Source organism: Lotus japonicus, chromosome 2 (genome assembly GCF_012489685.1).
Source record: "Lotus japonicus ecotype B-129 chromosome 2, LjGifu_v1.2".
NCBI classification, from domain to species: Eukaryota; Viridiplantae; Streptophyta; class Magnoliopsida; order Fabales; family Fabaceae; genus Lotus; species Lotus japonicus.
This window is the reverse complement of record NC_080042.1, coordinates 2,120,889-2,133,706: the sequence shown is the minus strand read 5'-3', so window position 1 is coordinate 2,133,706 and position 12,818 is coordinate 2,120,889. Positions and strand designations below refer to the sequence as shown.

At 32.1% G+C, this 12,818-nt stretch overlaps 1 protein-coding gene across 3 annotated transcripts; it reads left to right on the top strand.

Moving 5' to 3' along the window:
- Nucleotides 1–7,024: 7,024 nt before the first annotated feature.
- On the top strand, nt 7,025–12,519 carry LOC130737388 (tRNase Z TRZ1). Of its 3 annotated transcripts, XR_009018668.1 has the most exons (10): nt 7,025–7,182; nt 8,037–8,285; nt 8,487–8,649; nt 8,738–8,808; nt 9,245–9,340; nt 10,769–10,882; nt 11,337–11,405; nt 11,520–11,594; nt 11,874–12,049; nt 12,203–12,519. XR_009018668.1 is itself a non-coding variant. In XM_057589129.1 (9 exons), exons 2-9 carry the CDS (start codon nt 8,046–8,048, stop codon nt 11,946–11,948), a joined length of 903 nt encoding a protein of 300 aa, XP_057445112.1. In that variant the 5' UTR covers nt 7,025–7,182; nt 8,037–8,045; the 3' UTR covers nt 11,949–12,519. The 3 variants fall into 3 exon arrangements, 2 of the variants coding, with proteins under 2 accessions (XP_057445112.1, XP_057445114.1); XM_057589129.1 differs by having other exon boundaries at nt 11,874–12,519; XM_057589131.1 differs by lacking the exon at nt 9,245–9,340 and having other exon boundaries at nt 11,874–12,519.
- Nucleotides 12,520–12,818: the final 299 nt, after the last annotated feature.

Below are 12,818 nucleotides of genomic sequence, written 5' to 3'. Positions count from 1 at the left end.
CAAAATATATAATAATAATAATATATTATTTAATAAGTTTACCTAACCAACATGTAAAATTCGAAACTCTAATTTTATTTCACAGTTTCACTTTTCACTTTATTTAATTACTCTTTCTTTAGTTACGATCTTCCTTCTTCTCCAAGTCCTACAACGATGCCCCTCACTCCCATTGTGATACTTGTTTTGTATGGTATTTGGCTATTTGTCATTTTTTTGGTACTATTTCATGCTAGTTAGTACAATTTTTTGTGTCTGTTTTATACTATTTGGTACCATAAAAGATTTACCAATTTTTTCTGATTTTTTTTCCGATTCCTGAATACTTTTTTCAATATTGATGACCCGGGGTTTATTCTATGTTTGTCGAGTCCTTCTAGTTTTTTTCTTTTCCTTTTTGAGTCCTTTATTGAGTTTTAAGTCAAGTTGAGTCCCTTTTTAGTTCATAATTGCATCTACATTAGTTTAGGTGTTTTTAATCTACTTATTTGGTCTTTTTATTAGTTTCAGTTAGAAAGTAATTTCCAGGGTCAGGTTTCAGCTGAAGTCTTTTGAATTCATGAGTGTTGATTGCATATTGGGAGTTTCATTTGATGAATTGATTGGAAGAAAGCTGAATAATTGTGATTGAATGCATGTTCTCATGAGTTACATTATTGTTTTGATGGGTTCTTGAGATTTTTTTCAGGTTTGATAGAATTTTGATGGCTAATGATGATGGTAGAAGGCCAAGTAATGAGTCTTGATGATAGGAGAAATGAAAGTTACAAAATAGCAGAAAAATCAAATGAGCCACGCATGTGCGCCATGTATGCCACACACATGTGTGGCAGTACTGTTCGAAGAAAGGAGGAAAAACCTGAAAGCTACGCATGTGCCCCTCTAGGTCACGCACATGCGTGGTGCCCCACTAGGCCACGCACTTGCGTGGTGACCAAACTTGATGGCCACATATGTGCGCCACTTGGTGACGCACATGCGCCGTGGACTGACTTGATGTTGCGTTTCGACGTTTCGCCCACACATACGTGTGGAGGAGGCCAAACACATGCGTGGGTGGCCCCTGGAAACTCTATAAATAAGGTTTTGTTATTTCTTTTAGGTATCTTGTAATTTTGGGAACAAAACTTACAACTTTAGTTTCTTGGAGCTTGTGGGAGGCTTTTTGACACTCTTATTCCAGGTTTTTGTTCTTTTAATTTGCATTATGAATTCCCTAGCCATGATTGACTGGTCTTCCTTTGTACTTTGAGTGAAGTAAACCTTAGTTATGATTATGGTTTGAACTTCTGAGATTCTTATATGAATAAAGTTTCCTTTCTATGAATCTTTTCTCTATTTCAATACTCTCTTCAATGCATGAAAGTGTTTAACTTTCTTCTTGCACAACGGTAGTTTGTAAGGATTAAGAGACCTGGGATTAGATTGATTTGTTTACTACCACTTAGGTATAAGGGTGAGAACTTATTGTGTTGGCCTGAACATAGAACAATAATTCTTCAATTGAATTGACTTGGTACTAAGTTATTAGGCTTAGCAACCTGAGATTGAATGATTTGCTTGATTAAGGTATTAACAAGTGAAGTTAAAAGCTACATCACCATAAAAGGAGTTCTAAAAATCATAAAAGAATTTGGTTGTAAGAAACATAATTGGACTAAGTGAAACTTTACCCAGGGTATTTCTTTATCTGAATTACAATTCTTTCTTTTCATCACAAGTGTGTTAAACACAACAAAACTTCAAACTTATATTGCTTTCTTTTTCACATTCTGAACACTAAACTCGTAGAAGAAATTGATAAACAACTGTCTTTGTGGTTCGATATCTTTGTATTACTTCGATCAATTCGTACACTTGCGGATTTGCTATCAAATATCCTAGATTTATTAATATTTTAATATAGCGATCGAATCAACCCGAACATCATTGGGTTGAGTTCGTTCATTCCAAAAGCGAAAATTCTCAAAACTCAAGCCAAACGGTTTTAATTGGTTCGGATCCTTCCAACCCAACCAATATCCAGCCCTACTATTTTGAATCTCTGCAAAAGTTGGAGTGAGGTGAATAGAAATTAAAAGGCTAAAAAACATTTTTTGCCCCTGATGTTTCAAGTTTGTGCAAATTCTGCCCCTACTCTATTTTTGTCGACGTTTCTACCCCTCATGTTTTGAAACAGTGCACTGTCTACCCCTCCGTTAGTCAGGCTTTCCCAGGAGAGGTTCCTGAGTGGATTGGAGAGATGAAGAAGAGTATATGAAGTTGATGATGATCAAGGAAATGATATAAATTAAATTTGCTTGATGTATATATCAATTATGCATGCAATTGAACTGGATAAATGCATGTTTTGCTACTTACAGGTCTTGAGTTTGAATCTCTCTTGCCCTTTTCTCAATTTCACTTGTAATTTCCACGTGGCAGTTCCAAAAAATATATAAAAAAAAGCCACATCAGCTCATTCCGTTAGTTTTTTAACGTTTAACTGATGGAGAGGTAGACGGTGCACTGTTTGAAAACATAAGGGTTAGAAACATCGACAAAAATAGAGTAGGGGCAGAATTTGCACAAACTTGAAACATCAGGGGCCAAAAGTGCTTTTTAGCCAAATTAAAAATTAATAGTTTGGAGGGCTCTCGTCGACCTCGGGGCCGTCCTCGTAAATCAGAGAGTGTTGATCTTGTCGATGAGCCGCAGTCGTCCAGTCCCCCCACTCCTTCCGGCCCGTATTTCACTCGGGCAAAGAAGGCTTGGTTTTTGGCAAAGTCTGTCGGCATGTCCTTTCCAGGTAGCGATGTAGATGCCATTCGTGGGTTGGCAGAGGATCTTAAAGAAAATTTTCCTTACATGCGTTAGGTTTTTCTGCGTTGTCTCCTTTGGGTGTGTGTTTTTTGTTCTTTGGGTGGTTTTGTGTTTTCTTTTGCTTTTCCTTTCCCGCTGGGATGTACCTTCTTTTGGCTATTATTGAATAAAACCCTTTTTGCTCTCGAAAAAAAAAAATTAAAAACTACAAACACACAAAATCTTAAATCGTGAATCACTATCTGATAAATTTTTAAGGACTTGTCTTTAAATCTATATACTATAGAAAAGAAGAACTCTGTGAGACCCACTTAGATGAGTTGGCACTCCCAGGTTCACTCTTATTCACCCTCCCTCATTAGCTGACAAGTGTCAAGCTCTAAATCATTCTGACAAATTTATGGTGAGACAATTTCTCCTTAATTTTGGTTTTGTGGCTCATCATTGACAATCTATTGAATAATCATAAAAAATCTCATTAATTGTTGATTAATTTTTTTAACTGTCCATTTATGATGAATCAAAAGTCATCACCCATCATTAACTACTTATGGAATAGTCATTCAAAATACTATTAATTGTTGTTTAATTTTTTTTAAACTCTCCATTAATGCTGTAACAAAAGTCATCACCCATCATTGACTACCTATGGAATAATCATTCAAAATCACATTAATAGATGTTTAATATTCTTATTCATACATGAGGCTTAAAAACAAAAACTTTCTCACTTTTGTTATACGTATTTTGCTTTTTTTTTTTTTATGTGATTAAAACTGATTTTGGTAACCTTTCAAAAAGTACGTTTTTGAAATCAAGATTCAAATTTTAAAATTTTGACAACCTATAAATTCAAATTTTGAATATTCTTTTTGGAACAATATTCTCCTTCCTTTTTTCACGTGCAAACAACATAAACCCTAATTGTTTTCATCTATATAAACTCTCTTATGTAATTCTTCTCCTCTATCATTCCATTATTTAACCATCATCTAAGAGCTTTGAAATAACTATTGTTGTGATGACTGGGAAATTGAGAAGCAAATGTTGAAAAAGCAAAAAAAGTTCAGGTATTGCTTCTGATTCAACCAGTTTCTTGCCATATCATAAGGGTATAGTTACATTTCTATGAACATTATGAAATGATCTGCAACGTGTGTGATTTATTGAAATGATTTTGATTGGAGTGATGCTTTTTTTACTTTTCCTTCTGTAATTTCATAGGCCTCATCACCATGGGACTTTTATTGCGAATTGGAATTGGGGATGGTGAGCTTATATGAAAGATTCTTCAAGAGTGAATACAACAAGTGAGGTTTTTGCCCTCTTCCTACTTTCTGTTAGATTTTGCTGAATTTTTTTGTTTGTTTTTCCAGAGTGGCTTGGTTGAGTTTTGTTCTACTATTAAAAACCAAAGAAGAGATACGAGGAAGGAGAGGTAAGCCTTATGAATTTTTTGATTCACATTTATTTTGAGCAAAGCATATTGAAACATATAACTCAGGAAACATATACATCTTTATATTTTAGGCATGAATCTTCATCTACTGACCTTGCTGCTTGATTTAATGTTTAGCATGTTACAATTTGGTTATACTCTTTTTCTTTTGGTGTTCACAGATTTTGGTTGATGATGACAGAGTTGAACAGTTGCGGCTTACATAATTACTTAATTAGTATTAAGTGATGTAAGTTAAAATAAAATTAAATACTATTATATATGCACATGCTATCACTATAGATAGTTATGTATTGTGAATTTCAATTTTTACTCTTATTTCAGGATAGTTCAGATCCGTTCATGACAACTACTTCTAGATTAAAGGCTGATGCATCTTCTTCCAACTTAGCAAAGATTGTTGTTTTATGTTGTAATTTATTTATTTATTTGTGCACTTTGAGTTATTTATTGTTTTGCGTTTATATTATGGTGTGAATATTATATTTTTTAGGTCATATAGAATTTTTTAGGTCATAATATTATATTTAAGTTAATGGAGTTCTTTTTTTATTAAATGTAAACAAAAATTGAGGTTTGAGTTTGAAATTTTAATTGAGTACTAAATAATAGTAATTGGAGCCTAATTTTCAGTCAGATTTTAAAACACTTGATACTTTTTTTTAACAAAATAAGCAAATCAATAATAAATATAATGGGTAGATATTAACTTTCTTATGCAAAATCAGATTTAGTTTGTGATCAATATAAATAAGAGAAATCCGTTTATTTAATGAAAAGGAAATGAATAATAAATTTTAAAAAAATCATTTTGATTGGCATACATTTAATTTCAAGGTAAAATAAATTAAAAAATGTCAATTCTGTTTTAGTGAATAAATTTGATTTCTCCTTTAATAATAATTAATGGAGTTTCTTTAACTTTTTTATGTAATAAATATAAAATTTAGAATAATTCCATAGATTATGGTGTGGATATTCAATTTAATATTGAAATTTGAGTTTGAAATTTGAAATTGAAAATTGGTTGTGAATAATAGTACTTGCGTCAAAATTTATGGTGTGATATTAAAAAAAATTTAAACGCTTAATCCTTTAGTTTTAATGAAAAAAGAAAATAAATATTGAATTTAATGAGTGCAGTACATAATCAACTTTCTTAAGCAAAATCAGATTTAGTTAGTTATGAGTATAAATAAGGCAAATCCGTTTTTTAAGTAAAAAGGAAATGAATAATCAATTTATAAAAAAAAACATTCTAATTGGGCAAAATGAAATTTCAGAGTGGAATGATGAAAAAAAGAGTCAGTTCCGTTTTAATGAGTAGATTTTGATTTTTCCTTTCATAATAATTATTGGGGTTTCTTTTACCTTTTTTAGGAAAAAGGTAAATAATGGAATGATCTCATAGATTAAGGAGCGAATATTTAATTTTATTTAATTAATTTATTATTTTTAAAATTGTAAAAAATAATTTTGCGATTTGAGTTTGAAATTTAAAATGGGTACTAAATAAAAGTAATTTGATCCAATTTTTCATTCGGATTTTAAATTATTTTGCTCAGACACAGAATACGCTTTTCTTTCCACCCTAAATCATTTGTAAATTCATTCATAATAATTAATTAGGTTTCTTTTAATTTTTTAAGAAATAAATATAATTTATAGAATGATCTCATTGATTAATGAGTCAATATTCAATTTAAGTTAATGAATTTCCTTTTTTAAAAATTGTTAAAAAAAATTGAGATTTGAGTTTGAAATTTAAAATGAGTACTAAATAATAGTAGTTGAGGCCAAATTTTCAGTCAAATTTTAAAACATTTTTCTTAAATGAGTACTATATACTTATGATTAGATTACATGGTAAAAAAGTTCGACGAGGAAAAACATTCTACACAAGAAATAGTTCATGTAAAAACTAATAATTTTTGCTAACTCTTCATTCCCATCCTTCCCTTATGGCTCCTAGCTTTTACCACTATTGCTAACTCTTGGGAACAATTTTTAATCTAATTTAAGTATATTTTTTATAATTTTAAAAATATTTAGGATTAAATGTATATAAAGTTTTTGTCAAATTTTGCAAGTTGTGTAATACTCATTGTGATTTTGTTTGGTTGAATGCTCATTTTTCAATTTTTCATATCTTAATTCAAGGCTTAATAGCTTTTTTGGTCCCTAACTTATCACAGTTTTGCACTTTTTGTCCCTAATAAAAAAATTAGCACTTTTGGTCCTCCACATTGCTTATTTGTTTGCAAAAATGATCCCTATTTAGACGAAAACTGCAAAAGTGTGTAAATATGAGGGACTAATTTTGCTAATTTATTCCTAAAGGGACCAAAAGTGAAAAATTGTGATAAGTGAGGGACTAAAAGAGCTATTAAGCCTAATTCATTAATCGTGCTTAAATAATGAGATCAATATTCGCCGTGCAACGCACGGGGTAAAAAAGCTAGTAATATCTGACAATCATATGCTAATTTTCCTCTCATTTCTATACTTTTGTAAAGAAGACAATGATAACTCGATTCGGTAATTAAAACAAATAAATCAAAGAGTTAATCCATTTATTAATTAAATTAAATGACTTAAATATATTTTTAGTCTTATAAAATAAAAATAAAGGTCAAATCTAAATTTATCCGTATAATTTTTTTTTCATTTGAATCAAAAACATGATGACCACATTTATTTTTTGCATTAGTTCTAATCCCTCAATTGTATTTTAATCACTCTCATGTCCTCTTGTCCGTTTCTCCTCTTCATTTTCTTCTAAGCCCAAACAATAACATAACTAGGGAAAAACTATACCCAGTAACAGTGAGTTTATTTTCATAACTTTCCAGGACCCTGCACCTTTTCCTCTATAGCCGACACCCAACTCTCCTTCATTGTTTCTGCGTCTTTCTTACAGAGTAACTTCTTCTTCTTCTTCTCGACTACCATGCTTATTTGCATGCCATGTATCTTTTCTTTCTTCCTTTTGAGGTCCCATATGCATATCTTGTTTGAAATACACAGCATACAATTACTTCATTGGTTTCCGTTGTTTAAGATTTTGTTAAAAGTTAAATGAATTTAGTCCTTTAATTTCTCTGCTTTTGCGTTTTATCATATGCCCACATACTGTTTGATCATATGCTCAATTAGTTTTGTTAGTAGTATCAATGATTTACAATGAAATATACCCAATGCTTAATTTAATATCCAATCGAAGGAAATTGAACTGCCTCATTTGAATTCCCCTGCATTGCAAATTCTCTGATATCTTTAAATTCCCCATCCCCTTAGGGCAGTAAACAATGAATAGACTACTAATTGACTTCTTACAACTAACTACTTCAGCTGCATTTTGCTTGTCTAATAGAAACAACTATGTATGTTCGGAACTTTGTTTTGTTTGCTTCCATTAAGGACAAACAATGGACGTTACACAACCGAACCTCAATATTTGTTAGTAATTTTCCATCTGTCGAAAGTAAGAATACAATGGTTGTGCAAGTTACAAGGTTAAAGGATGGTGCAAACTTTTCATTTACATTTTGTTAATTATTTGCTTTTTTGTATTTCAAATTTAGTCTTAGATTAGACTATTACTTATTTTCTTACTCTTCTTTTAAGCATTAGTGTAATAATGGTTCTAAGCTCTAACATATGATATATGAGTCTTCTGATTGACATCTTCACTCTTTTCTTCTAATGTTATGGATTGATCTTTGGTTTTAAGCATATGTTTTTCCCCTTCTTTACCATTTCATTCTATCTTCAGTTACTGATCATGGAGCCTGGAACTGACGAGTCAAATTCAGCCAGAGAAATACGAGGCTCACACTCTTCTTCAAAGAAAGCAAAAGATCTGAACATTGAAGGATACCCTGTTGGGGGTTTGTCCATTGGAGGCCATGAAACATGCGTAATTTTTCCCACACTTAAAGTAGCCTTCGACATTGGTCGCTGCCCACCTCGTGCTGTTTCCCAAGACTTTCTTTTGATCTCACATGCCCACATGGATCACATTGTTAGTTTCTTCCATTCTTGCAAATGCCCGGGCAAGATTCAGTTTTTGTAGTTTTGATTCACATGTATTGTAATATTGTTATATCAGTCATCCTTTGTGCCCCCGTTTCAATTAATACGTTTTATGTGGGCCTTTATCTCATGAAAGTATGGCTGAATTTATTTGTTGTTGACCTCGAGGACATATGTTTACTTTTGACAGGGAGGACTGCCAATGTATGTTGCCACACGTGGTTTGTACCGTATGAAGCCCCCAACAATTATTGTACCGATTTCAGTAAAAGAGGATGTAGAGAAACTATTTGAGGTTCACAGGAAAATGGACCAATCAGAGCTTAAACACAACTTGATTGGCTTGGATGTAGGTAATTGTTGGTCTCCATCAAAATGCTGCAATTACATTTAAATGAGTTTTTCCACTCATGTGCACTTTTATTTCATGGCCTACGGCAGGAGAAGAATTTTATTTGCGAAAGGATCTTAAAGTAAAAGCTTTTCGGACTTACCATGTAATACCCAGCCAGGTAATCAGCCCGGAACATATATTTCTTTCGAGTCTTAAGCTATCGAATATTAGTACAGATTTGCGCCCAGTTTAACAAATGTCACATTTTGAGTTTTTTAAATAGTCTGAAGGCCATTTGAGCAGCACATAGGAAATGGTTTTTGAAACTTTTATGGCTCTCAAAAATTATAAAGGACCTTTGTTTTGTTTTAAATTTTTACATTAGCCTCTCAAAGTTTAAACCTTTATTTATTATACCAAACCTTTAGTTTTGTGATTCAAATATGTAAAGCAGTTTTACATATATTGTCAAATACCTTTTCAATAATGTGCTATTCACCGTATGTTATATCACATTTTCACTAAACAAAGTTCAAATGACCTTCAGCAGCTTCCTTATCATGACAGCTAAAGCATTCCCACATGAGGCCTTACTGCTCTGCATGTTTTGGCAGGGTTATATACTTTACTCTGTAAGACAGAAACTTAAACCAGAATATATCGGTCTTTCTGGAAACGAAATTAAGAATTTGAAGTCATCTGGTGTGGAGGTCAGTCTTAACTAATGTATTATCAACTATTTGACCAATACGCAGCTGGTATGTGTTCACTAGTTTTAGCATTTGTTGGGAGCTTTCCATTTAGTTTAGGGTGGGTTGATTTTAATTTTTAACTTTTAGTTTTCTGATCAACTAATCTTAAAAATTCAAATTCAAATCAAATTTAGCTAACAAAATTTCCTTTTATATTATTTTTAATAGCCTATCCCATCCTAGAAATTTAAATTCAGATAAAGAAAAGTTTTTAATATTTTATCATTTAATAGATATTTCTTTGCAATTTTAGTTTTTGTTTCTAGTGCTAAAACAATAGAAAACTAAGGAATGCAAATTCAAGAGTAGAGAGAGAATGAGGCTAGATTGTGGGTTCCAAATTTAACAATTTTACTAACACTCAAAATTCAAGGCACACAAGTGGAAGAACAAACATCATATGGAGCATAAAAGAAATAAGAATCTGTTCGATCAAGCAGCACTTGCTTGATCAATCACCAGAATCTTGGTGATTCTCTCTCTCTCTCTCTCTATCTATCTCTCTCTCTCTCTCTCTCTTACACTCACTGTATCCTAGAGAGAACTCAGAGAATAGGGAAACAGATTCATTCTCACAACAGCATGACTTAAACATAGTCAGAAACAAAACCCCAACTGACTGCTAACTGAATACAACCAACACTAACTAACTAACTATAGAAAGCTAGATACTGAATTAACACTCAACAAAATCACATATAAGTATGAACGTACCTTTGATGTAAATTATCACAATGAAAGCCTTTGCCTATTTACTTTATCCTCTTCGTTATTATTTCTTAATTTTTTGATTTTATGCTCCAATCCTCTTTAAAACTACTTTGGTTTCCCCTCTTTCATTGAGAATAGTCTCCCTTTTTATATCAATTGAGCCTCCAATTATTCCTTATTTTCTCAGTCGCCAACTTATATTTAAGTAGTTCAAATCTTTACATAAGCTAGTTTGTATATTTATACAATAATAATTATTTATGAATATTTTAAAAAATTAATATAATAATAAGAGAATAAATAAAAATATTGTTTTATTTATATTTAAGTGTAATACGCTTTTTAAATTGCCTAAGGTTTGACATTTTTCTCTAAATAGCCTGTTAATAAAGTCTTCAACCAATTTATTTGGTAAACATGCTGGCCTGAGCAATGTAGACTGTTAAACCATAGGTGTCCATTGAGGACCCCCTACTTGCTGTACACAAGCAAATGAAGTTATGAAGTTTATTCTGCTGACTATTTCTTCTTCTAATATGCTAAAAAAATTAAAATTGAGCTTTTTGTACAATCGTAATTATTTAATTAATTATTGTTCTTAAGAAATTTTGTTTCGGATTAGTTCTTCTATATCTTTAATTTTTGTTAAACTGCTCAACACTGTTTTGTTGGCAGATAACATACACTTTGACAGAACCAGAGATTGCTTTCACTGGAGACACCACGTCAGAATTCATAGTTGATGAAAAGAACACTGATGCCTTGCGGGCTAAAGTTCTTGTATTGGAGGTGAACTACTTTGTCCAATTCTTTTGAAGACATGAATTATTCATAACCAACTTATGTGCTTAGCTAGTCTATATTTAAATAATCCTTCCTCACACAAAAAATACGTCTTCTATTTACGTTAAATGTTCATTTTAAATATCCACATCAATGATATATAGGCACATTCTGCTCTGGATCTAGTACATCTTGGTATAATAGAGCACTTTCGAGTTCAAGATATCAATTCATGGTTCCTAGATAATTGTTTTTCATTTCTTTTTTTTTTGTTTAGTTATTCTGATTTCGGGGAATAACTATGTTCACCATTATATACAGGAAATCCCCTCATTTAGTTATCTATAGGATTGCAGTATTGAACCCTCAATGAACTGATTTCTAGTTTTTCCTTGTTTTTGATTTATATTGATGGTTGGTGTTGTCTTTACAAACAATTTTTTTCCTGCTTTGAATCTAGTGCACATTTGTTAACAATTCAATTACCGTGGAACATGCCAAAGATTATGGACACACTCACCTTTCTGAGGTAAGCTACCTGCTTCAATAAAAAGTATACGAAGTTCAAAGTAATCTCAGTGGTTTTTTCATTTTATTCCTATCTACTTGTTTATTTTTTCTATTTCCAATTGATGTTCTCCAGATTATAAGTTATGCTGATAGGTTGCAGAACAGAGCAATCCTTTTGATTCACTTTTCTGCGCGTTACACAGTAGAGGTATGACATTAATTTGACTCCCGAAAATGATACATCTCCCTCCCAAAACCTTGGTCTTTGTGTGTGGGATCCTGGAGAAGATTGACATAGCTTCCCATCTTTACTCATGGGAAGTTCCCTTCTGTTTGATACAGATAACCAGCCTTCCATGTTTTAAATAAATACAAAATTAAACCATTGTTTGATGCTTGCTGAGTTGTTATTAGCTTCTAGAATATCATTTTTCTGTAGTGATTTTTTTTCATCAGGATACTATACACTGGTTGTACTTACTTTCAGGAAATTCAACAAGCTGTGTGTGCATTACCACCCCCTTTAGCTGGTCGAACTTTTGCACTTACTGAAGGTTTCTGACAAGTAGTTTCTGTTGAATGCATAGAAGAGTTCTGTTGAATGCAGAATTGAATGGAGTTATTTTTACCCCCTCCATCCCCACCTACAGCTCTTGGCAGCAGGTAGAGTTTACCATCATTATGAGTACTTGTGTAATGATTCATTCATACTTTCTCTCCCATCTCATATCCACACATTTTACGTTCCTCTGCATTTTCTGTCACATCACATATCGTATCACTCATTTCTTTCTTTCCTCTTCCTATTTATCTAAGATGGAGGAGGTGGAAAAGAAATGTGAACAAAACATCATTCCATCGTAATTCTTGGAAAATTTTGAAACTGTGGAATGCATGGTCAAATCGAGTGTATCAATATAGTCATCAACTAAGTACCTTTGATCAGTCTGTCTGTATTAATTTTAGTTTTATGTTTCATTTCATTTATTTAGAGAAAAATGCTGATGGACTTACTTACCTTTATTCACTGAGTATGGATCCTTGTGCACTCTCTAACACCATGTACTCCTTGCATGGCATTCAGATAAAGAAAATGAAAAAAGCTGCTTGGCTTATCTTCATTGACTGAGTAATTAGAATTGCGTGTTTACCTCTCTCTGAACCTATTAAATATGTGGAGCTGTCAAAATATTTATAAATAAAGAGATAGACATAAAATTTTACACAGTAATAGGAAGTAATAATAGGAAGTATCGTGTCACGTACGTGAGAGGATCTTAATCCCACCAGGCACTCCTTGCATACTTTTCAGGAAAGCCGGGAAAATACATAAACTTATACTAGTGTAAATTTCTTCATGTGATCCGGTAGATCATCCACAACATTTTGCAAACAAATATGGTTATTATTTTAGCTCTTTTACCAATTAAAC